The 27,604-nt window shown below is 40.1% G+C and overlaps 1 protein-coding gene across 3 annotated transcripts in view; it reads left to right on the top strand.

The window, feature by feature from the left end:
- Positions 1 to 11,195: 11,195 nt before the first annotated feature.
- LOC109009351 (indole-3-acetaldehyde oxidase-like) overlaps positions 11,196 to 27,604 on the top strand; it is a 37,246-nt gene continuing 20,837 nt past the window's right edge. For 2 of the 3 annotated variants that reach the window (XM_035694492.1, XM_035694493.1), the window contains exons 1-6: positions 11,196 to 11,392; positions 12,295 to 13,992; positions 14,551 to 14,810; positions 14,951 to 15,160; positions 15,388 to 15,606; positions 17,025 to 17,990. In XM_035694492.1, coding sequence (XP_035550385.1) covers positions 11,242 to 11,392; positions 12,295 to 13,992; positions 14,551 to 14,810; positions 14,951 to 15,160; positions 15,388 to 15,606; positions 17,025 to 17,990 — 3,504 coding nt within the window. In that variant the 5' untranslated portion in view covers positions 11,196 to 11,241. Of the gene's footprint in view, positions 11,393 to 12,017; positions 12,071 to 12,294; positions 13,993 to 14,550; positions 14,811 to 14,950; positions 15,161 to 15,387; positions 15,607 to 17,024; positions 17,991 to 27,604 lie in introns of those variants that run through there. The other variant, XM_035694494.1, reaches the window with a different exon arrangement.

Here is a 27,604-nt window from a genome sequence, read left to right as displayed (position 1 = left end):
GATTCTCCACGGCTTCCCAAGAGAGATAGCTTGTCATGTTTTCCCGTTAACATTAAAAGGAATAGCATAGGACTAGTTTGGAACTTTACGACCAAGATCTATTAACAATTTTGAAGAGTTGGCTAAGCAATTCTTAACACAATTTATGGCGAGTAGGAGACGTCGGCAGCCCTCCGCTTATCTTCTCACCATTAGGCAAAGGGAAGATGAGATTTCAAAAGCGTATTTGACCCGATTCAACAAGGAGAAATTAATCACAAATGATCAGGATAAGAAGATCACGCTAGCCACCCTTCTGGGATGTGTATGGCCTCGAAGTCTAGTCATGATCAAATTGGACAGGAAAAGCCCCTCGACTCTTAAGGAAATTCATGGACAAGGCTGATGATTATGTTAACGTGGAGGATACGTTACAAGCCTTTTTAGAACCCTGGAAGCAAGAGGTGAAGTCAAAAGCTAAGAACTCGAACAGTGTGAGATACAGGAAGACTGGCCCAAGTCATCAAGACAGGCAACAAGAAATGTACCCCACCCAGCGAGACCAAGGGTCTCGGCTCATCCACAACAATCCGAGTGTACAAGAAAATGCAAAAATCGCAAGTAAAAAGAAGCGAAGATCAGTTCTGGTGCAAATGACGAATGAACGAGACTTTGTTCATGGGTGGTCTCAATATAAGTATATGAATGAATCATGTCCTAGTGCAAAAGAGGAATGAGCGAAACTTCGTTCATGGGTGGGCATGAGAGGGACGGGTTATTGAGGAGTGTAGTTTCAGAATCTTTCGGTAGACTAAAGATTTTTCCCTGTATGAAGAACCTTCCATGGCGGCCCATTGGATTTTTTGTCGGGGTGGCTGATGTATTTGTATCGTCGGGATTGCCTTCAAATCTTGGCTACCATATTTGGTAGATACATGGGTACTGATAATGCAACGTTGAATAGGAGTCAGGCTACTGGTGCTTGGATTTGTGTGGAGGTAGATTTATCTACTAATTTGGTACAAGGGTTTTTTATCATGGTGGCTAACAAGAAACATTGGCAAGCTGTTCATTTTGAGAAGTTGAGGTTCTATTGCTCGAAGTGTCGGCGACAAGGTCATACTGAAGTGGTGTGTAGAATGGGGCAGACAGAGCCTAGACATGGGATAGAAAAAAAGGAGGGTGGGAAGCAGGTTTCTAATAAGGAGGTGTGGAGTGAAAAAATTGTTTCAAAAAATTCAAAGTCTATGGTTGCTCAGGTCGTTGAGGATGCTCCTCCTGCGATGGCTCAACTTATGGTGAATCTAGCTCGGGTGACTCAACCGGCAGAAAATGAGGTGTCTCAACTTGGGGTGAATGCGGATGTTGTCATATTGGAGGAACATATAGGGGAGAAACAATTAAGTGTAGAGGAGGTGGTGGAGCCAGATCAGAATGTTGTGAGAAATCCAGAGGCTGTATTGACAAATTTGAATGGAAAGAGGGATGAAGGGTCAGTTGGGGTTCTTGGGAAGGAGAATTTATTGCTTGGTGAGGGGGGAAAAAGCATAATGGTTGAAGATGGAAGGTTGGCATAGACGGGGGAGGGTTCACCACTGGTGGATTTTTTATTGGTTGATTTGGAAAACCGAATGGCCGAGATGGTGGAGGATCATCGGGAATGATTGATAATGTTCTGGAAATAGAAGGAATGAGTGTTGTGCATGAGGTTGACAGTAGAGATGCTCATCTTTCGGATTGTGTGGATGAAGAGTCAATGAATTAGCTTATTGTTGATAGAGGATATGAATCTAATGTCGAAGTTGGATTGGGAAAGTCTTCAAATGGCCGGTCAAAAAATAAAATTGTTGTGGGGTTGCGACAATCTTAGCGGGTCTTATCCCGCCCCTCCAAATTTAATTTATGATGAATTCGGTTCTAGTGTGGAATGTGCGTGGGATAAGGACATCACAGAAGAAACTTAAGAGATTAATAAAGAAATGGAATGTGACTATTTTGGCTATTTCGGAACCATTTGCAGGTGATGATAAGTTGCTTCTTCTGGCAAGTTTTCTTGGTTTTCAGTTTTATTGCTCAAATGAGGTGGTAGGGGGAAAAGTGTGGCTGTTGTGGCAGTACGATTTTGAAATTAATATTGTTGATATGCCGGATCAATTTTTGACCAAGTGTTTTGAGTATGCAAATCAGAAGTTGTATTTAACTTTTGTTTACGCCAAATGTAACTATCTACAGAGGAAGGATATTTGGCATGCTCTGGATGGTCATGATGGTGATGTTCCTTGGCTGGTTGTGGGTGATTTTAATATTATTAGAGAAGATGGTGAAAGAATTGGCAACAATACGAGGTCTTTGGTGGCCATGGAGGGTTTTACCAATTGTTTAAATTCTTGTGGTCTCTTGGAGCTTCCAGTGAGGGGTCAAAGATTTTCATGGTGTAGTGGCCAATCGGGTGGTGCTAGAAGTTGGGTTGGATTGGATCAGGCGGTTATGAATGATAGTTTCTTGTTGCTTCCGTTTGGCATCCATGGAATATTTTTCTTGGAAGACATCGGATCATATGCCTATGCTAATTAGGAGCTCGTTGATGGAGGAGAAATATGGTCCCGCTCCTTTCCGTTTTCAAAATATGTGGATTAATCAATTTTCTTTTCAGGCGTGTGTGGCTGCGGTTTGGAGGGAGCTAGTGATGGAAAGAGGTTTGTTTAGACTTGCAGCAAAGCTTAAAAAATTGAAGGTAGTGTTGCAAACATGGAATAAAAATGTGTTTGGTCATGTTAGTAACACTATGTCGGAGTTGGAGGAAAGAATTGAGAAGATGGAGGTCCAGCTTCAAGATGACTACCAACAAGAATTGGAGATGGAGCTGTTGGTGTCAAAGGCTGAATTGTCTTACTGGGAGCAAAACGTAGAGGCTCGTTTGGGGCAAATGGCAAAAAAAAAATTGGCTTAATGAAGGTGACCAAAACACAAATTTTTTTCATGTTGTTGCTAGCATGAGAAAACGGAAGATGATTATTTCATCCATGTCTCTAGTGGATGGAATGGTGTTACGTTCGCCAAAGGAGGTCCATTTGGGTGCTGTCTTGTAATGCCCGTCCTTGTGGTGGGGTTTTTTTATAAAATGATTTTAGAAAAGATGACGGGAATTATTGTTCGATTTAAAAACTTTTTACTTCCATACCCAGGGTGCAAGACTCTATGTTATAAAATAAAATGTGCTTTGAGAATAAAAGAGGTTTACATCGGAAAACATTAATCTTTAAATAAAAAGGCCTCTCATACAATTAACTCTCATGCCTAGACTTCCGTGCTCTTTCCCATGGGCCGTGTCCGTCCTGACGCATACTGCTCATTCGTTTCCTATGGGGGGAGGAGCATGCATAAAAACTAAAATGAGTCGATGACTCGTAAGCATCACTTCATACAGTTAAAATATAATAACATAGGTTTTCATTCATGCATTCATCATTCTATACATACTATACATACATGCATACATGCATTCCTTTGAAAAGATTAATGGACGGGATTTTTCTTTAAAAAGGGTTTTCTCTTCGTAAAGCGTATCTTCCGTCAGTGCCTTCACTTCTTCAAGAGTTCAATGCATTCATGCATTCATACATTCTTTCTTATCACTTTCATTGGCCGGTACACACTATTATGTCCTGTGTGTTGGGGTTAGCGGTCTTCCTTTGTACCTGGACTCTGCCCGTGGCCACTGGTTGGGAATCCCTTTCATGGGGGGTAGCACTGGGTGTACTACCAGTATTACTTATCCGGCATTGCAATCTGCCCATTCCTTCGGTACCCTTTTCATTCATTCATATGGCCGTTACGTATTTTCATACATTAAACGTTCAATCCTTTCTTTCAGTTCAGTTCAGTCCTTTTCATTTAACAGTTCATTCATGGAAAAACATCATTTTAAAGCATGGGCTTAAACATAATCTTTCATGGCATCCATAAAGCATCAGTTCATGGCATCCTTAAAACATCAGTTCATAGGGGCATCTTAACATTAGTTCATAGGGACCCTTTTAAAACACTTTCTTCGCGTCGTTTAAAGTATCAGTTAGAGCATCAACATTTTCTTTTATTGAAAAATTCAGACAATAGATACAGCGTATAGTCATCCATTCACATGTGTATAATTAATACTTTTGGATGCGTAAAAATGGGTTGCCAAGGAGGGTCGTACATACGTATACCTTTGAACACTTATGCTTAGCATGTTCTCGTAAGACATTTTTCATGTCATTTCGTAAAGCATCGTAAAGGAAAAGCGTTTCATTTCCATTTTCGTGTATTTTAGAAAACTCTAGAAAAGCATGAACGTAATACTTACCTGGACTCCATGCTACTTTCATATCATGCGGTCCATTCATGTGCGTGTCAGATGGCAACCTACATGCATACACATAATTTTGATGTCATTCTTTATCTAATGCATAAGCAACTTAAACTAGAAATAGAACTATGTTTCACTTTGAACACTCTCTTTTTATCATGTGCTCTTACGTGCCCTTTGCGGTCCATTCATGTGCGTGATGGCAACCTACATGCATACACATAACCTTGACGTCATTCTCTATCTAATGCATAAGCAACTTAAACTAGAAATAGAACTATGTTTCACTTGGAACACTCTCCTTCTATCATGTGCTCTTACGTGCCCTTTACTATCATATCATGCTACTTTCATATCATGCGGTCCATTCATGTGCATGTCAGATGGCAACCTACATGCATACACATAACCTTGACGTCATTATCTATCTAATGCATAAGCAACTTAAACTAGAAATAGAACTATGCTTCACTTGGAACACTCTCCTTCTATCATGTGCTCTTACGTGCCCTTTACTACGCTAAAACCTTCGGGATCTATTCACGGTCACTACCTCTTCCAAACTCAACGCTCTACTTCGAGTGCTTATCCCTTAAGGTGAACCCATGATTCACCTTAGGATTAAGACACTAAGACATTCGTCTTACTCTTCTTATTAATCACATTTCAATGCACGATTTCGACCGATGAAATCAAGCATCTCAATCCTAGACAATTCACCCATCACTATCTTCATGCACCTTAGCTCACACTAAATCCTCATTCCTATCCATACACGACACACAGCTCTAAGCCAACTCTGAGGCTTCAGCACTATGGAACTATATTTTGGACAGATTACTCATTACATATGGTGAATCCATCCGGCACATGTGTCTAACCAGATTACACACGTACCTTACCCCTTATCACTTAAGACCAACATATAATACGTTGATCACCTACTTGTGTAAACAAGTACCATACTCTGATACCAACCTTTTCTTAACCCGGCTAGCATGACTCTTCATGCTACTCGTCTCCTTTGACAGTTTATCCCAACACTTAACACGACAAGACTCCATTCACCACTACTCCTTACGTCACGTCATATAGCTTGAGACTACTCCCAAGCTACACCGTGACTGTGTCACGTCACTTGACATCCTGCTACGTCATTTCTACGCCAATCTCCTAACTCATCACGAGTACGGTCCCTCATGTACTCCTATCATATCGTGACATCTCGTCATGTTCCTGCTTCGCCATTCCTACACTAGCTTCTCACACATCACAAGCACGACTGCTGGTAACCATGTCACTTCGTGACATTCCCCAATCATTTTTCCGCTGCGCACTCTTACACTTATTCTGTCACTTCGCACTTACTCCCAACCATAAGTCAATTACGGTGACACTTGTCACTTCAGACTACATGCCACATCATAGCTACTCCAGGACACTGTTCCATAGTTCCCGACACTACTCACCACACTCTACGCCCATCAACTACACAACCATCCTTATCTCTGTGATATGCCACACAGTGTATTACTTCACCTCATAGAGTACACTCCTCGTTTACTCCCTTCACACACACTATGACACATCACCACTACGGCATACACGCCATATGGTGCATCACTCCACCACATGGAGTACACTCCACGTGTACTCCATTCACATTACGCTACACCATACAAAGTACACTCCACGTGTACTCCTCTCAATCCACACAACGCCACATCATCACTACAACACACACTTCACAACCACACTTCATAGCACAATCCACAAGACTACACAACAGACTACACAGATACGCCCAACACTTCACATACACAACACATCACATCTCCATACTACACAACAACTCCACAATACTAATAGCACAATCCATAACCTAACCAACTAATTAAAATCTAACATAAATAATGAGGGAATAGAGGGTTGTACCATCGACATGATAACCCGTGCGTTGCTCGCTGATTGTCACTGTTGATGATGTTGGAAGGGTCGTACGTGGCGGCTAACCACGTACAGTAGCTTTCCACCACGTAAAGTGGCAGTTTGGGCTTAGGGCTAGGCTTGGGAAGGCCAAGGGAGGCTGAGGGTGGTCTCATGGTGGCCTCGTGGTGGCGGTGAGGGGCGGAACACGGCGGAGTCATGGGTTTCCAAGGGAACCCATGTGCCTCAAGGCATGGAAATGGAAGGGGGAGGCTTGGCTGGTCGTGGCTGGCCATGGAGGAGCTGAGGGATGTGCAGTGGAACTCGTGGTGGTGCTAGGGTGGCGCCACGGTGGTCTACGATGACAGATCGAGGCTGTGAAGTGGAGAGGAGCTGTGGGAAAGTGAGGGTGAGTGGACATACGTCAGGGGTAGATCGAGGCTATAGGTGGTTGGGGCAGGCCGATGGTGGCCAGAGGAAGCTCAAGATGGTGATTGGTCGCCGTGGTGGAAGGAGGAGAACCCGTGCATGAGGGAGAGGAGAAGCCCATGTGTGCGAGGGAGGCTATGGGCCTCGGGTCAAGTGGAGGAGGGAGGGGGAAGGAAGAGGGAGCTCATGGCGGTGCTCGATGGCCTTGGGTGGCCACGTACGACGGTGGAAAGGGCTGCGCACGGTGAAATTTCACCGTATGTGAGAGGCTGTGTGCATGCGTGGGAGAGAGTGGCCGTGTGGTGGAGGCTTGCTTCGACGTTGGGAGGTCGCCGACGTGAGCGGGGGCTGTTGGTGGTGGAGGTGAGATCGGGCGGCGCACGGCGGCGTCGGTCTAGAGGAGGAAGAATTGGGTGAGAGGGAGAGAGGCATACGTCGTACGCTGGGGAGAGGGAGGAGAGAGAGAGGGGAGGGAAAAGTGAGGGAGAAAGAGAGGGGGATGGGTTTTTAACCTTGATCCCTTCATCTTGGGATCCTCAAAACGATCTAATGATGAGAGATTAAAACACTAATTTGAAAATGTGTAAACATTAACTTAATTAAAAGTACTAAGAAGAATTAATGTAGAATATTATTTAAACTAAAATTTAGTTTATAAAATAATATTCCTTCGTCATTAATAAAATGATGAAGTCTTATTTAATATATTTAAAGAATAAAATCATTTAATTTAATTAGAGTTTTAAACATAATTTTAAATCACATAATATTTTAAATAACTGGAATCATTTTAATAAATGATATTAAAATGATTTTCGACAATTATAATATTTTTGGAACTCTTTAAAAATATTATAATTGTCTTATTTAAAATCAAGGTTAGTTCAATAACACTGGAAACACCTCATATAAATATTTTCAGTGCATTTAAAACACTGGGCATACTGTAGAAATCACATAATATCTTTTGGAACACACCATCGAGGTTCGGCACGCATAACAAGGCTCGCAGTCGCTAGAGAGAAGGGGCGGACTGTTACATAATTTCCGTCATCGAAATTTGCTTACATCAGAAAGAATGAATGTACGTAAGAAAGAATGAGCAGGGTGTTACATGTCCAGTATTTCCAAAAATTTTTGGGAGAGAGGAATGATTCTTTGCAGGTGGTTTTGTCGTCGTTGATTGGGAATGAGATTTCCTTGGAAGATAATGAGGAGCTTTGTCGGGCACCATCAGAAGAGGAGGTTAAATAGGCTTTGGTATCTATTCCAAAGTTAAGTAGTCTTGGACCTGATGGTTTTGGCTTGTCTTTTTATTTATCTTGTTGGGAGATTGTTAAGGAGGATGTGGTGGAGGCAGCAAGGGATTTCTTTTCTGGAAGTGATTTGCCGAGATTTTATTCGTCTTCTTTTATTGTTTTAATTCCTAAAGTTCAGGAGCTGAAGAGTTTTGAAAAGTTCAGACCTATCAGTTTTTCTCCGTGGCCTATAAGATTCTTTCAAAGATCTTAGTAAGGAGAATGACTTCTTTTCTCCCTTGGATTATTTCTCATGAGCAAGGTACTTTTGTTTCGGGGAGGAGTATTTTTGAGAATATTTATCTGGCTCAGGAGATGGTGAAATCTATTAATAAGAAAAATATTGGTGGCAATGTTATGATGAAGATTGATATGGCTAAAGTATATGATTGGGTGGTTTGAAATTTTCTCTTAAATGTTGTGGCAAGTTTTGGCTTCTAAGAAAAATTTTGTGACTTGATTAAGTTTTGCATTCAATCTTCTTGGTTCTCGATTATGATGAATGAGACCTATAAGGGTTTTTTCAAACCTTGCAAGGGTTGAGACATGGAGATCCTTTATCGCTATATTTGTTTATTATTGAAGAGATTCTTTCTCGATTATTGAAGGAGTTTGATTCGGGGAGAATTGAGAGTTTTTTCCATCCTCTGGGGGCTCCTTTAATTTCACATTTGTTGCATGTAGATGATTTATTGATCTTTACTAATGGTGAGAGAAAGTCCTTGAAGGCGCTCCAGGATGCTTTGAATACATATGTGCTATGGTCGAGGCAAAAAATCAATAAAGAAAAGTCGGCATTATTTTTTTTGGAGAAATCGGAGAAAATTCAATTCGCTAGAAGGTCGTCTCTTCTTCGGCTAACGGGTTTTGTCAAGGGAAAGTTTCCAACTTGTTATTTAAGTGCGCCGCTTGCTATTGGGAGGGTGAATGCGAGACTATTGGAACCGTTAGTCATGAAATTTCAAAACAAAGTGGTTGGTTGGAAGTTTAAGTTGTTATCTCAAGGTAGGATGTTGATTCTTCTCAAGCATGTACTAGTGAGTATGGCATCTCACTTGGAGGTTTTGGTAGTTGCGATGTACAGCAAAAATGCAGGGAAGGTATAATACAGTGGATATAATTTGGATGTCGATTAAATTTTGGTTGCAGAATTTTTTTGCTAAAACGTTGAAGGTTAGCTCTCTTTCTCACATCGATCGCTGTGTTCTTGCGGAATTGGGAATTTCTGTGCGGGATACTATAGTAAAGACGCCGAAGTTAGTTGTATGGACTAAACCGAGGGATGGTTGGGTGAAATTAAATGTGGATGGATCTTGTAGGGGTAATCCAGGTAGTTGCGGTGGGGGTGGGGTTGTAAGGGATGATAGAGGAAAATTTTTGGCAGCTTTTTTTACTAAGTTTGGATTTGAGACTAATAATGAAGCAGAACTTAGGGCACTCATTTGTGGGTTATCGCTTTGTAGGGAGTTGGGGTTGCAGAATATTATGATTGAATGTGATTCAGCTTTGGTGATTCATTGGACTAGAAAGAAGTCCTGCACAGTTTGGTATTATGAGATTATTGGGATGAATTTGTGCTAGTGATTTTTGAGTTTAATTACACAATGACTCATCAATTTAGAGAGGGAATAAAGTGGCGGACTTTTTAGCAAGACATAGAGAGGAGGGGTTAAACTGTATATATAGGAACTCTAATTACTTGCCCCTTCGTGTTAAAGGTTTGCTCTGTGTGGACCGTCTTGGTTTGCCTAGCTTTAGGCCGTGACTATGGTAAAGCTTTAGTTTTTTTAGTTTATTTGTTTATTTGGGTAAGTTATTGTATAGGTGGTCTATTAAAGTTTTTTTCTTTATTTGCTAGATGGTTTTTTGTGATTATTTGTAAATCTTAAGTGTTCTATTTATTACGGTTTTCCTCTGTCATAAGTGAAGGTAATCAATAAAATTAGAGTATCGTTCTCTTCTTAAAAAAAAGAAAAAAGAAAAAAATTATCTTTAGGTATTATTTATAGGAGTATAAAGGTATTGATAACGGCTAGTTTCAAAATTTATTTTAGATAACCCTTAAATAAATTGGTAGGATAGTTTTTCTTATTCATTAGTGGCGTTATCTATTCTCAATGTTATCCACCACTTGTCCATAGATTCAATTTCTGAACTTACAGATCAGTCCTAATTCTTGAGACCTCATACTTGAGCCTTCCAATACATGACCTTATCCCTAAATATCCTTTCCAAATTGGAAGAAATTCTAACAGCATTACAAGACCGCAAGTCTACGTGGCCGCCTTCATCGCAATGATGCTTTTCTTTGTTAAAATGGAAAATCATTACCATTCGATAGACAGGATAAGAGTATTCCTTTCGTTTGACTGCCAGCATTTCCACGAGGAAAGTGGCACTAGTCTGCTGTGTAATCTTGCTCAAGCCCTCCAAACATTTCTACATTAAAATATTTTAAATTATCAAAATATTTTAGCAACATTAAATTAGAAAATTAATTTATTGTTGATGTGAAATGTTAAATACTTGTATTAGCCAAACATGATTTTCTCTTGTTTGGTATGATATAAAAACTTTGTTACCTCCCCCTAAACTTCATAGGTAACGTGAGCTGAAATATCTAACTATATATGAAGTTCCATCAAATCTATCTTGAAATTTTTTTATAAAATTTCCAAAATATTATCAAAATTGATGTTTACTGAACTTCAGACTTAAATTTAGACTGTATTTAGATGTTGAATTGAGTTAAATTGAGATGATAAAATATTATTAGAATATTATTTTTTAATATTATTATTATTCTAGAATTTAAAAAAATTGAATTATTTATTATATTTTGTGTTAAAATTAAAAAAAATTATAATAATAAATTAAGATAAGTTTGAGATCTAAATGTATCCTAAAATAATCTGATGTCTCTGTGTTCATTATTTAAAAATTATAAAAAATAATTTTTATATAAAATTTTTTTCTGAGTAATTCTACATACAACCGTGAAGTGCGTAACCGTCGCGTAATCACTTTGAAAAAGAGTGAGGTCTACTATTAAAAAATTAATTTTTTTCATGTGAGTCTCATGTTTTATTCATTTTTTTCAAAATGATTACGCGACGGTTACGCAATTCACGGTTGTAAGTATATTTTCTCTTTCTCGATCACGTGATGCTTCAAATATGATTTCTGCAGTAGTTACACTTGTCCTATTGCTCAAGTCTTCCCACTCAACGAGCTCGGCAGTTCTCAACTCTTGTCCCATAGATGGCGGTGGATAGAGAAACCGGAAACCGTCTGGTGTTTGCTGTCAATGGAGAGAGGATTGAGCTCTCCAGTGTTGACCCTTCGACTACTTTGCTCGAGTTCTTGCGTTCCCAGACTCGCTTCAAGAGTGTAAAGCTCGGCTGTGGTGAAGGTTGGTGTATCTCAGCGTGGGTGAATAGGTCTGTTGTTTGCTGTTAAGAATTAGAATTCATGATAGGAGTTCAGATTTTCAATCTGGGTTACATCGCCTTAAATGGGTTTCATTTTTCTTGTTATGGTATTATGTCGTGAGCAAGATTGGTTAGTTTTGACTCTTAACAGTTGTAGTAACTTACTTTTTTTTTTTTTTGAAGGGATAGTAACTTACTCTTTATTCTGCACTCTTCTTGTTTGATTTGGTTCGAATAATTGGTTTTAGACACTTCTGAGGACACGTGTTTTGTTTATGTCTTCTTGTACCAACAAAAGGTCGATAGTTTGATTCTGATTGATTTTCCTCTTTCGATAATGGGTCGCTCTGACGTTGGCTAACTCGTCAAGGAAAATCCGTGTTTTGTGTTCTGAAAAAAAGGAGGAAAGTTAATTATAATCTTGGATTATCGTCATTATCTTTCTTTCCTTTTTTTATTTTTTATTTCTTTTAAGTAACTGGTTGTAATTTAGAATCTTGATTATGCAAATTTAATGACCGAATTGATTTTCTTTTCTCTTCTCTGCAACTCAAATTTATGTGTGTGCTTTGCATTATTTCAAAAGTGCATGTAACTCGTGTTTCTTTCCTATTTGTGCAGAATAGTACCAAATGAATTATGTCAAATTCAAACTCCCTGTAATTCAAATTCTCTCTCTCTCTCTCTCCTGGCAACCGAGCAATACGCTTTCTGTTCTACTCATTATTCTTGGATTTTTATACATATATATATATATATATATATATATATATATATATATCCTTTTGATAATCTTAGTATGACTGAAAATTTATTTGTCTAACATAAATTATCTTCAAATTTGTAATGATTTCTTTTCATGGTCTATAATTCAATATTGCAGGTGGTTGTGGTGCTTGTGTTGTTCTATTGTCAAAGTATGACCCTGTGCTTGATCAGGTTGAGGATTTTACAGCAAGTTCATGTCTCACTCTACTTTGTAGTGTACATGGATTTGCAATTACAACAACTGAAGGCCTTGGAAATAGCAAAGATGGTTTGCACGCAATTCATCAAAGGCTTGCTGGTTTCCATGCTTCTCAATGTGGGTTTTGTACTCCTGGAATGTGTGTTTCACTCTTTGCAGCGCTGGTCAATGCTGAAAAAACCAATCGACCTGATCCCTCTCCTGGCTTCTCCAAGCTGACTGTTTCTGAAGCCGAAAAGGCTATTGCAGGAAACCTCTGCCGCTGTACTGGGTATAGATCAATAGCTGATGCCTGCAAGAGCTTTGCAGCCGATGTTGATATGGAGGATTTGGGGTTGAACTCTTTTTGGAGAAATGGAGAGAGTAAGGAAGTAAAGATTAAGAGGCTACCTTTCTATGACCGTATAAGAGAGATCTGTACATTTCCAGAGTTTTTGAAGAAGGAAATCAGGTCTTCCATGGTTTTGGATTCTAAAAGATTTTTTTGGTACAATCCTGTAAGTCTCATAGAACTTCAAAGCTTATTGGACTCCCTTGAGACCAAGGATGGAAGCTTGGTTAAATTAGTAGCTGGTAACACGGGAATGGGTTATTACAAGGAAATTGAATGCAATGACAGATACATTGATCTAAGGAATATTTCTGAGATCTCATCAATTAAAACAGATTTGACTGGGATTGAGATTGGAGCAACTGTGGCAATCTCTAAAACTATTGAAGCTTTGAAGAAAGAAAACAAAGCTGAATTTCACTCAAATGGTGAGATGATGTTCAAAAAAATTGCCGACCATATGGAGAAAATTGCTTCAGGGTTCATCCGGAATACAGCTAGTATAGGGGGAAATTTGGTGATGGCACAGAGGAAACATTTTCCTTCTGATATTGCTACACTACTTCTTGCTGTGGATTCAATGGTGGATATAATGAGTGGTACTAGACGTGAAAAGATTATGTTGGAGGAGTTTCTGGAAAGGTCTCCAATGGATTCCAAAACTGTGCTTCTAAATGTTAGAATCCCAACTTGGGAATCGATCAGAAATATTTCTTCTGATACAAACTCTATGGTGCTGTTTGAAACCTATAGAGCTGCACCGCGGCCTCTTGGAAATGCACTTCCCTATTTAAATGCTGCTTTTATGGCTGAAGTTTCTTCCTGTAGAACTTCTGGTGGAATCATTGTATATAACTGTCAGCTGGCTTTTGGTGCTTATGGGACCAAACATGCAATCCGAGCAAGAAGGGTGGAGGAATTTTTAGCTGGAAAAACTTTAAGTGTAGGTGTTCTATATGAGGCTATCAAATTAGTTAGGGCCACTGTAATACCAAATGATGGCACTTCTCCTGCTTATAGGTCAAGCCTGGCCGTTGGTTTTCTTTTTAATTTCTTTAGCCCCTTAGTCGACAATAATGGTGAAACTTTTAATGGTTTATTGGATGGGTATATGAATCATTTGTTGGTTGAAGTTTCCAAATTAGACCAGAATACTCTCCAGCTTGATCATGATAAAATCCTGACTTTTCTATCATCTGCTAAGCAGGTGCTTGAATTAAGTACTGAGTATTATCCAGTTGGTGAGCCAATTACAAAAGCTGGAGCTGCCATCCAAGCTTCTGGTTCGTTATACTGCAATGATTATGTGGTTTTCTTGATACTGTTATGTTTCAAATTTATGTTCTATCATATTGTTACTTTATTACCTGCATCCTTCTGCTGGTTTGCAGGCCTCACGTTCCTTTTTGTAAAACCTGGCCCACATTGCTGCTACTGCTATGACTATTATGTAGACCTTATATTCATTTTCTAAACTTTGACCCATCAAATGAATTGAAATTTTTAGTTATTTAAATTAACAAAGTTCTTCAACTTTACCTTGTTCACCATCTTTGAGCTCAAATTTAACTTGGGTCAAAATCATTTCTCTTTCTAAGACTTTGTGAGAAATTACTGCACGCAAGCATGTTCATGAATCACTCCATGGCCTTGCATAGTTTTCAGGTTCATCATGGTTGATTATTATTAGCTAACATATACAACAGTGGTTTGCTGTGAATTTTAGCTGATCAGATTGACCACAACTCTTTTATTTTTCTTTTTGTACTGTATCCCTTCAATTACTGCTGCAAACTCCTAAATTAAAGTAGATAGGTCACTCATCCTGATCTGTTCTGTAGGTGAGGCTGTCTATGTGAATGACATTCCTTCACCCGCAAATTGCCTTCATGGGGCATTCATTTATAGCACAAAACCTTTGGCATGGGTAAGGGGTATAAAATTCCAGCCTAAACCATATCCGGATGGAGTGGTCGCAGTTGTTACTTCTGAAGACATCCCCAAAGGTGGAAAGAATACTGGATCAAAGACCATATTTGGTACTGAACCTTTATTTGCTGAGGAGCTTACTGAGTGTGCTGGTCAGCGTCTTGCCTTGGTGGTAATTAATATTTTTTTTTTGGAGAATATGTGGCCTTCATTTTCGTTGATTGTAAACATATACACTCTGGAGATGATACAAAACCGAATTTTCTTTATTTCTGGTTTCTCCATGTTCTACTTATTAAAATGATTGTGTAGGTTGCTGATACACAGAAGCGTGCAGATATGGCCATAAATTTTGCAGTGGTTGATTATGACCTAGAAGATCTAGAACAACCAATTCTTTCCGTAGAAGAGGCTGTTAGGAGATCCAGTTTTTTCGAGGTTCCTCCTTTTCTTTTCCCAAAACAGGTTGGTGATATATCAAAAGGAATGGCTGAAGCTGATCAGAAGATTCTTTCTGCCGAGGTACTTTTAATCTATAAGCCTTGCTCCCCTCCTCAAGCCCCAAGTCACATACACTTCAACTTTATTCCATTTAAAAATAATGTGCCAATTAAAAGAAAAATAAAAGAAAAGGGAATCAAGATTTTTGACATGGGTAACACTCATTCAGCATCTTTTAGTCATCCAACTATTTGAATAAAAAATAAATGTTTGCTCACTGTCAAGCTTTGGGCAATTGGGAAATTCAGATTAAACTTGGATCGCAATACTATTTCTATATGGAGACACAAACTGCCCTTGCTGTGCCAGATGAAGACAACTGCATGGTGGTATACAGTTCAAGTCAGGTCCCCGAGTGGACACAAACGGTGATTGCAAGGTGTCTTGGCATTCCTGAACATAATGTCCGTGTAATTACGAGAAGGGTTGGAGGAGGCTTTGGTGGAAAGGCCTTAAAAGCCATGCCTGTGAGTATCTCATTGTCTGAGTGTCCTAATTATACATTTTGAAAAGAAATTATATCTTCATTATTGGTACTACAAATCCATCAAATTCAAATATGAAACTTTTGCAAGCAATGTAGAAATGAGTCCAAATTTTCTATACCATATTGGGACGATGGGCTTTCTATGAGTTTAGATGAGTATTTCTTTTATTCAACAAGATGTGGTAACTCACACACCCAGTTCTGTTTTAACTCACCTGGATTTTCTTGGATGCCTATTGTAAAGTGCTTGATACGTGTTTGCATTGCTGTGGGGAGGAAATATTTATTTTCTTCCTTTGTTGTTTGTGTGGTCACTGGGAATTAGGAGAACAGGAACTAGAATCTTTCAATTACCTCTGGATCGATGGGTTATTGGATTCAAGGAAAAGTATGAATCTTCCAATTATGTCACTTTTGAAAGGTTAATATTATTTTGAGGAGTGGCTTGGTGCCACTGACTCTGAAAAATGTATTAGTCAGACTGCATGAAATTTGGTATAGGTACGACCTATTTTACTGTCGTATTAATGTGGTGATTCTTTGATAAATACATTAATAGGGTGATTTGAAAAGTGAATATTCTCTTTAGGAGTAACTGGCCTCCTAGAGTTTGTCGATCTCATAAATATTATCCCAAGTTTCTGTGTCCTTTTGCATATGCTTAATGCTTTAAACGTCTGTTTTTGGTCTTTGTGTTTTTTTCTGTTTAGTTGTAGTTCAGAAGTTAAAAAAAAAGATTGTAGATCGAATATTCACGGTATTACAGGATACAATGGCGGACCTTGAGTATTGAATCCATGGTGAATATGTGATTACCGCTAAATATTTCCCTAAGTTTTGAGTTGTCTTAATTCTTACTGCAATTAGACCTTGTGAGACAAAAAGTTTGGTGTTGGTATTCACCTGGTGAAAATTGACTCATTATTGCCATTGAAGAACTAAATCATGTGGGAGATGCATAACTAGAATCGGTTGACAATCCCATGATGACCAAAAAAGGTAAACTGGATGCATCGAAACATTGATCTATTTAAAAAGGTTTAACTAGGGTTTCAGTCCCTGAGGCAATGAAATGCAGCCTTTTTTTTGATGGACAACATGTTCATATTTATAAAGAAGTTTTGTTTAGAAGGATGCTTTTTTGTCAGTCTATTAGATGTTATTTTGGAAAAGAGTTCTTCGCTATGAACTGTTTTCCATTGTAGCAACTTCAGCCTCGGAGTATTATCATCTGAAAATACACTAATTTAAACTGCAAGTTTTTTCCTTAGTTACCTCCTCTCCTTGTAGTGATTTCCTGCTTTGGTTCTCTGTATCATTTGATATAAGTGATTAAAACTCTATTTCGATTGTTTAAAATAAATACATTGAAAAGTACTTCAAATTGTGATGTTTTAGGTTGCTGCTGCATGTGCGCTTGCAGCCCACAAGTTGCGCCGCCCCGTCAGGATGTATCTTGATCGCAAGACTGATATGATTATGGCAGGAGGAAGGCATCCGATGAAAATAACTTACAGTGTGGGATTCAAGTCTAACGGGAAGATTACAGCATTACAACTTGAGATATTAATTAATGCTGGGTGCGCTGTGGATATTAGTCCAATAATGCCCCATAATGTACTGAGTGCACTTAAAAAATATGACTGGGGTGCTTTATTTTTTGATATAAAGGTATGCAAGACAAATCATTCAAGTAAATCCGCAATGCGGGCACCTGGGGAGGTACAGGGGTCATTTATTGCTGAAGCAGTAATTGAGCACGTAGCAGCTGCCCTTTCAATGGAAGTGGATTCTGTCAGAAGCATAAATCTCCACACATACAGTAGCCTCAACTTTTTCTATGAGGGTATTGCAGATCAACCTCTTGATTATACTTTACCTTCAATATGGAACAAGTTGGTTACGTCTTCAAACTTGCTCCATAGGACCAAAATGGTGGTAGAGTTTAATAGAAACAATAAATGGAGTAAGAGGGGCATTTCTCAAATACCCATTGTGCATGAGGTGACATTAAGACCGACTCCGGGAAAAGTCAGCATTTTACGTGATGGTTCTATTGTTGTTGAGGTCGGTGGGATTGAGCTTGGCCAGGGGCTTTGGACAAAGGTAAAACAGATGACTGCATTTGCTCTCAGCTCAATACAATGTGATAGGGTTGGGGATTTGTTGGACAAAGTACGGGTCATACAATCTGATACCTTGAGTTTAATTCAAGGGGGTTTTACTTCTGGGAGCACAACATCTGAGTCAAGCTGTGAAGCAGTGAGGCTTTGCTGCAATATTTTGGTTGAGAGACTTGGGCCTCTCAGGGAAAGATTGAAGGAGCAAATGGGTTCTGTGGAATGGGAGATGCTTGTTGATCAGGTATCTATTTAAAATTCACTATGGGCAATGAAATTTGATTTTTTTTTTTAACCTTCTCCCTTTTAGGATGAATGCGTATGTACGGACCTCGCCTTTCCAAGTCTTGATTGATATGTTAGACATTACTTGCTTAAGGTCTATTTTTCAGAACTTCTCCCTGATGTTTTTGCAAAGGCTTGAACCGAAAATGTTGCAAGAATCATCATTCTATGTCCTTAATATGTCTTGTGAATAGTATTGAGAAGAGTTTTATGCTAATGATAGTGGGCTATTTTAGGGTCTACAAAATAGAAAGTTTAGGATTGATTGAACGCTGAGACACTGTTCTAGAGATCTATTTGTAGCTCAAACATAGAGGAAAATAGATTAAAGAAGAAGAACAAAAGAAACAGGAGAGCATAGAATATCAACCAGGCCTTCTAGGAGTTTAATCTAGAAGAATGTTTTGGAGTTACCCCAAAATGAAAACAAAATATGCTGAAATTTTATTTATCAAAATGCTTTAATTCTTTTTACAAGACCATAGGACTTGCTTATACAAAAGTGAAATCTTATTGTTACTCAGGATGCTATTGTAATGAAAGGAATGGTGGCTTAATTGCAGTGGGGAACCAGGATTTTTATTTTTATTTTTGATTTATTAATGTGAATGGGCGAATCTACCTAAAGCAATACATATGGTCTTTCTGTATGTGTAATGTGTACGTGTTTAGGTAAAATAAAACAAAATCTAGAATTTAATGTAGTAATAAATCATAAGCCTTAACTGTATACAAAAGTTACATGTTTATTAGTAAGAGAACTTTTCTTTCGAATACAAAAGTTTGTAGTTTGCTGTAGACATGTATGGAAAAAAATTGAAAATACAACTTAACATCCCTTTCATATTATGCTCAACGGCAGTCTTTCATTGCATAAAACTCATCCATCATCATTTATGTAGTGAAATATGTAGCAGTTTTTTATTCTCAATATAAACTATAAAACAGTATGCCAGAAACTCATATTTCATTCTAGTAAATGCCAGAAATTTCTGTAGCAAAAAACACGTTCTGTAGTTATAAGAGAAACAAGGAAGCCCCCAACAGTAGACCTATCAGCCCGTCAACCAAATGATGGACCTTCAACTTTCTCAAAATTACTCATCCTTTTCATGGATCGCTGAATGTAGATGTAGTCTCAAAATCCGGATGTTTTGCTCATAAAGCTTGTATTGGTGCAATTGAAACCTCAAATGGATTTCTTTTCTTGCTCTTCTACCTTTGCTTGTGGGTTGAAGGTTGTAAATCTACTCTTGTTTAATTGCTGGGGAAGTGGATCTGGTGTTACCTGAACAAGAGAGAAGCATTATAGAGATGCTCGTGGGGGTGGGTGGTGTTTTGATGAAGTCCAAGAGTCTCATGGGGTGGGATTGTGGAAAAATATAAGGGTGGGTTGGGGGAAGCTCTCTAACAATATCATATATGAGGTGAGACATGGATTTGTCTGTCATGATGCTCATGCAAACAAATTCTGGATCTCCCGGAATGTGATTTTCTTCGAAAATCAATATTTCTTTTAGTCTCAGGTTATTTCTGATTCTCCTATTACACTTCTACCCGCTTTTGATGATGTGCCTTCTTCTATTGAGCGATTTAAACCAGGTGTAGTGTATCATAGATGTCCTCCTTCAACGCCTCTTCCAGACACTGATCCGTCATCTGATTCTACGGTTCCTATACCTTGGCGCTCCACCCGGGTTACACATCCACCAGATAGGTATGGTTTTTCTCATACCTCGCTTACTGCCACTCTCGACAATGTTTCTGTTCCTCACTCTTATACTCAGGCAGCCACCCAAGCATGTTGGCAACAGGCCATGGAAGAAGAAATTCAAGCTCTTTAAGACAATCACACTTGGGATCTTGTGACTGGTCCCTCTGGTGTCAAACCTATTAGTTGTAAATGGGTGTATTCAGTCAAGTTTCGATCTGATGGCTCACTGGACAGATATAAGGCCCGTCTCGTGGCTCTTGGGAACCGACAGGAGTATGGTATTGATTATGAAGAGACATTTGCACCTGTTGCCAAAATGACAACTGTACGGACTATCTTGGCACTTGGTGCGTCTCAGGGGTGGTCTCTCCGGCAGATGGACGTGATGAATGCTTTTCTACATGGGGATTTGAAGGAAGAAATCTATATGTCTTCACCTCTCGGCATGTTTGCTACACCTTCTTCAAAGGTTTGTCGGCTACGCCGATCTTTTTATAGACTGAAACAGGCTCCGCGTGCATGGTTTGATAAACTTCGCTCTACTCTGCTTGCTTTTCACTTTACTCAGAGTCAGTTTGATTCCTCTCTGTTTCTTTTTTTTTTTTGATAAGTAAGGAATTTATTGATTGAAAGAACCTAGTTAACGCCCATGTACACAGGAAGTATACAAAATGGACTCCTAATCACATTCTAGAAAGCTGAAAAGAAAATAAAAACTCGTGAACATTCCCTCCCTTTAGTACAATAGTAGCCAACCATTGAACTAAAGAAAACACAAAAAAATTCCATAATTCCCCCACATTTCTCTCCTTGTTGTTGAAGCATCTCTCATTCCGTTCCATCCATATACACCACAATAAACACAAAGGAACCATCTTCCATGTCGCTTCTAGTTGAGGACAATGATGTTGCCTCTTCCAACATGCTAAAAGTTCTGACACGCTCTTAGGCATGACCCAGGACAGGCCGGCTTGACTGAAAATACCCGCCCATAACTCCCTTGCCACCTCACAATGCAAGAAAAGGTGCTCAATTGATTCGCCATTACTCTTACACATGTAACACCATCCCATCACGATCATACCACGTTTCCTCAAATTGTCAGCCGTCAAAATCTTTCCCAAAGCAGCAGTCCAAATAAAAAAAGAGACTTTTGGTGGTACGGGAGCTCTCCAAATACCTTTCCAGGGAAACCGAATAGGCTGATGAGCTGCCAACACTTTATAGAAGGACTTAACAGAAAAAATTTTGCGCCTTGAATGTTTCCACAGCATTCTATCCCACCCATTTCCTCCTAACTTCTTGGAATATAAAAGGCTGTAAAAACCTGCTATTTCATCCACTTCCCAGTCTTGCGCATTTCTGGATAAGATCAAATTCCACAGAACACTCCCATTGTCAGTGCACAATACATCAGAGACAACGGCCTGCTGATTTTCAGCCAATCTGAAAACAGTTGGAAAAACAGTAAATAGAGCACTCTCACCACACCATACATCAAACCAAAAACTAATTCTAGTCCCCACTCCCACCTCAAAACTAGTGTGCTTTACGAACTCCTCCCACCCCTTTCTGATAAATTTCCAAAGGCTTACACCAAAGGAACCCCTACCCTCCGTGGAACGCCAACCCCCCCAATCACAACCATACTTCCGAACAATAACCAATCTCCACAAAGAATCCTCTTCCATTTGAAATCTCCACAACCACTTCCCCAAGAGAGCTTTATTAAAAACAGATAGACTGCGCACCCACACACCTGCTGCCAACTCACTAGATGAAATTTATGTTCTTCCCCCATACCATCCCACAAGAAATCCCTAAACAATTTCTCCATCCTATTGGCCACTCCCACCGGTAAAGGGAACAAAGATAGAAAATAAGTAGGGAGATTGGATAGAGTGCTTTTGATGAGGGTAAGTCTCCCCCTTTTCGATAAGTATAGCCGTTTCCAACCTGCCAATTTTTTTCCTACCTTCTCTACAACTCCGTCCCATATGTATTTAGCCTTGAAAGAGGCTCCTAAAGGGAGGCCCAGGTATTTCATCGGAAGAGAAGCCACTTTGCACCCCAACAAACTTGCTAGCTGATTGATATTGTCCACCACTCCCACCGGGACCAACTCCGACTTTCCCAAATTCACCTTGAGACCCGAGACAGCTTCAAAACACAAAAGAACAGCCCTTAAAGCTTGCAACTGTCCACTCTCAGCATCACATAGGATTAAAGTATCATCTGCATACAATAAATGAGAAATGGAAAAAGCACCTGAGGTAGAGTTACCCACTGAAAAACCAGCCATAAAACCTCCCCTTACCGCGGCCTCCACCATATGACTCAAGGCCTCCATCACTACAACAAAGAGAAAAGGAGATAACGGGTCCCCTTGTATCAAGCCCCTCGAACTCGAGAAGAAACCACAGGGTTGCCCGTTTACTAAAACTGAAAACCGAGCGGATGATACACAATGTTTCACCCAACCGCACCACCTATCTCCAAAACCACACCTCTTCAACATATATAACAAAAAATCCCAGCACACATGATCATAAGCCTTTTCCATATCCAACTTGCAAATGACTCCTGGAATACCTGCCCTCAACCGGCTATCCAGACATTCATTCGCTACCAAAACTGAGTCCAAAATTTGCCGTCCACGTACAAAGGCATTTTGGGACTTGGAAATGATTTTATCCATCACTAAGCTCATTCGATTCGCTAACACCTTTGAAATAATTTTATAAATCCCGCCTACCAAACTGATGGGGCGGAAATCTTTCAATTCAATAGCACCTGCAACCTTCGGGATGAGAGCCATGAAAGTAGCATTAAGGGACTTTTCAAACTTTTGGCAAGAATGAAATTCATGAAAGACCCTCATCACATCCTCTTTCACTATGTCCCAACTTTCTTGAAAGAAAGCCATAGAGAAACCATCCGGACCTGGAGTTTTATCTTTGTTCATCCCTCTTACTACCTGCAGCACTTCTGACTCCTCAAACGGTCTTTCTAACAAACTCGCTGTACTACCATCCAACTGATCAAAATGTAGTCCATCCAATTTAGGGCGCCACATCTCCGTCTCTTTAAGAAGCTCTTCATAGTAATTCTCTATATGTGCCTGAATGTCTGCTGGAGATTGATGCACTGTGGTACCTGAATGAATCACCTCTATCACATTATTACGCCTGTGAGAATTTGCCATTTTATGAAAGAAACTAGTACATTTGTCACCCTCCTTCAACCACGTCATTCTAGATTTTTGTTGCCAAGATATTTCTTCTAACAGCAACACCCTCTCTATTTCGGACACCACTTCAGTTTTTCACAACGAAGACTTCTCGTTTACCTCCCCCTCTTCTAAAGAGCTCAACTCACTCCACAGGGTACTCTTTTGTTCCTCTGTATGTCTAAAAATCTCCATATTCCACTTCTTCAGATCCAATTTGAGTATTTTAAGTTTAGAAGCCACAATAAAGCTAGGAGTACCATGAAAAGAATATGAGGCCCACCAATTACACACATTCTCCCCAAAACCGACCGTTTGAAGCCACATATTTTCAAATTTGAAATACCTCATTCCCCCATGGAAGCCATCACAATCTAATATAATGGGGAAATGGTCAGAACATACCCTTGGTAAACGCTTCTGAATTAGATCCGGAAAATGAGACTCCCATGAAGAAGAGACCAGAAACCTGTCCAATCGTGACCCCCCTCTACTATTAGACCATGTGTAAGACCCCCCCACTAGAGGAAGATCAATCAAATTGAGATCGAAAATCAACTCCAAAAAATCTTCCATTGCCCATGTCAAAGAAGAAATCCCCGCCCTCTCACAAGGAAAGCGTACCACATTAAAATCCCCACACACCACCCAAGGTAATTCCCAAATATGTTGCACTCCCGCTATCTCCTCCCACAACAATCGTCTATCTCTATCCATATTAGGACCATATACCCCCACAAGAGCCCACCTCCAACCATCCTCAACATTCTTAAAAGAAACGGCCACTGAATGGTTCCCAATGCAATCCTCTACTAGATCCACTACTCTTTTATCCTACATTAACAATACCCCTCCAGATGCACCCAAAGAGGCTAAAAAACTCCATCCCACAAACGAGCAACCCCATAGACTCCGAATAATATTCCTATCAACATGGCTCAACTTAGTCTCTTGGATACAAACTATATCAACTTTCCAACTACGAAGAAGAGAACGGATGCGAAGCCGTTTATTTACATCGTTAATACCCCTGACATTCCATGATATAATTTTAGGCTTCATAAGAATAACTGCTCCCCCTCCCCTTCTGTCTTTCCCTCCCCACACTCCCCTCCTTATTATCGTAATTAATAGTGCAAATTAGTCTTCTCAACTCTCTATCTTGTTTAGCAGCCGACTTTTCTGCCGTTGAGCATCCAGATTCAATGGCCACTAGAAGAGCCCTGAACTGCTCTTCATATCCCGCACAAGAAATCCCCAAGAATCCTTGAAGCTCCTCCACTTTATTCATCAACCAATCCTCAGGGATAGGGATTGGATTAGAGTGGACTGTACAAAGTGGGGTAGGACTACCCGACTCCTTCGGATCACCCCTGACTTCGCTGACCACCATCTGTAAGTCCCCTGAAAATTTATCCGACGCCTCTGTAACGGACCCCACCTCCTCTGTTGACCCATTAACCACAATCAACTCATTAGAAACAGGCCCCACTTCCCCTATCGCCGAAGGCCCAGAAAAAACCCCTCCCTGGTGCTTGACCGAAGGCACCTCTGTAGCATATCCCTCGCCTACAGCACCAGAACAAGGCTGTATCCCCCTCAACGGTATCTCCCCCATCATTGGCGAATGTGAACTAATCTCCCCACCCAAAACCGCAAAGCTAGGTGAGCCAGAAACCCCTTCGAAATCTCCCATCTTTGCCGTGACTTCTCCTTCCGCGAAGTTCTCATCTTCTCTCCGGGAAGCTGACGTCGCAGACCCACCAGGGTGGTCGCCGGGAGCCGGCGACCCTTTCTGTGGCGGAGCTGAGTCCGTCCGATCACCTATCGGCGAGGTGACGACGGGGTAAACCCCCTGTACCGATATATCGGGCAAAACGATATATCGGTCCAACCCCTCCGTCCTTGCCCTTGCTGGGCCTGGGCCCTTGTCCAGGAATTGTATTGCTTCTAGTATATGTTGATGACATCGTGATTATTGGCTCTGATACTGAGTTAATTAAGCAATTACAACAGCATCTCAAGGCCTCTTTTCACATGAAAGATCTCGGTCCCCTGCAGTACTTTCTTGGCCTTGAGGTGCAGATTACTTCGACTGGTACATTGTTACACCAGCACAAATACACGCAGGAAGTGATTTCATTGGCTGATCTCCAATCGGGTAATTATGTTCTTACTCCCTTGGAGGTAAATCTTAAGCTTCGTTAGGAGGACGACGAGCTTCTATCAGATCCATCCTTGTATCGGCAACTCGTTGGGAGTTTGAACTATTTGACGATTACTCGTCCTGACATTTCTTTTGCTGTGCAGCAGGTCAGTCAATTTATGCAGGCCCCCCGACACCTTCACTTAGCCGCTGTCTGCCGCATTGTCCGATATCTGAAGGGTACCTCTACACGCGGGTTGTTCTTTCCTAAGGAATCTTCCTTACAGTTGGTGGGGTATAGTGACGCTGATTGGGCCGAATGTGCTGATACTCGTCGCTCTGTTACTGGCTGGTGCATGTTTTTAGGCAATGCACTCATTTCCTGGAAGAGTAAGAAGCAAGACAGAGTTTCCAAGTCTTCCACTGAGTCTGAGTATCGAGCTATGTCTTCCGCATGCTTTGAGATCACATGGCTTCGTGGGTTATTGGGTGAACTTGGTTTTCCTCAGCTTCATTCCACTCCTCTTCATGCTGATAATACCAGTGCTATTCAGATCGCCGCTAATCCTGTCTTCCGTGAGCGTACGAAACATATCGAAGTCGATTGTCATTCCATACGTGAATCCTTTGATAGACATGTGATTACTCTTCCTCATATTTCTACCAAACATCAAACTGCAGACATATTCACTAAAGCTCTTTCTCGGCACCGATATCAGTTCTTGGTTGACAAATTGATGCTTCTTGATCCACCAGCATCAATTTGAGGAGGGATGTTATGGAGATAATTTAGGGATTTGATTTGTCATATTTTAGGAATGTTTTCCTTGATATCTAGATTGTATATAGCAAATAATTAGGTTGTAAATAAGTTGGAAATACTTACCTTGTATAGCATTTAGGCGCTGGAAATTTGGCATTATCTATGTAAACCTCTTCTATATAATGAAAGGAAACCCGATGGAAAGGGCATTCAGACCAATTTGACACCAGTATCAGATTTTGGCATGATTTGTATTGCAGCAACCGAGTTTTGAAGGAAGATTTCTAAGATATGTACAGGTAGCTTGTGACAAGGATGCTTCAGTGACGATTGGGAGATTTCATGTGATTTTCCCCAATGGAATTTAAGTTTCATTTGAGCAGTTCAAGATTGGGAGGTGGAAGCTTTTAGCAAATTTTTGAACTTGCTATATTTCACAGAATTTCAAATAGGTGGTGAAACAAGGTTTTTTGTGTCCCGCCTAGAAATGGGGTGTTCAATGTTTGTCCTTTTTATGATATCCTTAATACTCATGTTAGCAATCTATTCTTGTGGAAGAGCATTTGGCGGATAAAGTGTGACACCCCAAGGAAAAGTATGGATCAAGGGACTTGCATTTAAACATTGGACTATGGAGGTCACGGGTTGGACTAGTCAAATTTCATCTCTAGGCCCAAGATTTATTATGATCCTTTAGTAAACCGAAACTTGGATTTATTTGGGATACTTAGGATCATAATTTAACAAAAAGATTAGTACTGTTGTTCTAGTTAGAATTTTTAGGAATTTTTGGAGTGATAAAAAATATGTTTTGATGATGTGGTGTCAAGTGACCCAATTCGAGCCTGACATGTGGCAGCCCAGCTTGCCACCTCACCAACCATGATCCTACCTTCCATCACCACCTGGATAGTAATCCTTATAGTCCTAAACACATGTTTGAGTCACGTCTCTCCTCATTTTATCATCTTGCCATACATTTGGCAAAAGGGTTCTCTACCATGCCTTTCTTTTTTTCAGATTTTGTCTCCCATGCAACTGCTGTGTGCCGCTCCTCACCACCACTAATATTTACACTCTTTGGTCAGTCTTTCTAATCATTCCTGGTCAGTACACATTGGAATTTCAGGTCCATCTATTGGTCATAAAAACTGGAAATTTACAAGAGAAAGGGAAGAGATAGAGGCCTATGGCCGAGCCCCTCTTTGAAGCATCTCATTTTTCTTTTCCTCTGCTGTATGCCACTCCTCCAATAATGTTAATGTAATTTTGGTTAATTATTTTGCTAGCTTGTGGACTCATAATCATTGGGCACCAAAGCCATTCATTGGTCACAAAAGATAGAGACTTGAGGAAGGAATCCATGGGAAAACCGAGCACATCTCTTCAGCTTTTCCTCATCATTTTCTTCTGCAGAAAAATGCCACTTGTCTAACATTCAATAGTCTGGTCTGCACCTCTAAGGAGCCTCTAGGATTAGCACAATCATGAGAGGACTTGAGACCATCCAATTGGCATCAACGCTGAAGCAAGGGAGAGAGTGTTGGGCGGGGTTAAACTCAAGATTTGTGGTCTGTTTTCTTACTTCTCACTTTGTAACCGAGAGCCCCACTTGCCTATTACTATTCTCTTATTCTTCTTCTCTCTTCTCATGCACACACAAGTACCAGCCACCATACACAATCAAAGGATCATACCAACTTTATATTAGAGAAACTGAG

The sequence above is a fragment of the Juglans regia genome, chromosome 10 (assembly GCF_001411555.2).
Source record: "Juglans regia cultivar Chandler chromosome 10, Walnut 2.0, whole genome shotgun sequence".
In the NCBI taxonomy this organism is placed as follows: Eukaryota; Viridiplantae; Streptophyta; class Magnoliopsida; order Fagales; family Juglandaceae; genus Juglans; species Juglans regia.
The sequence above is the reverse complement of the archived record's forward strand: the minus strand, read 5'-3'. Positions and strand labels throughout refer to the sequence as shown.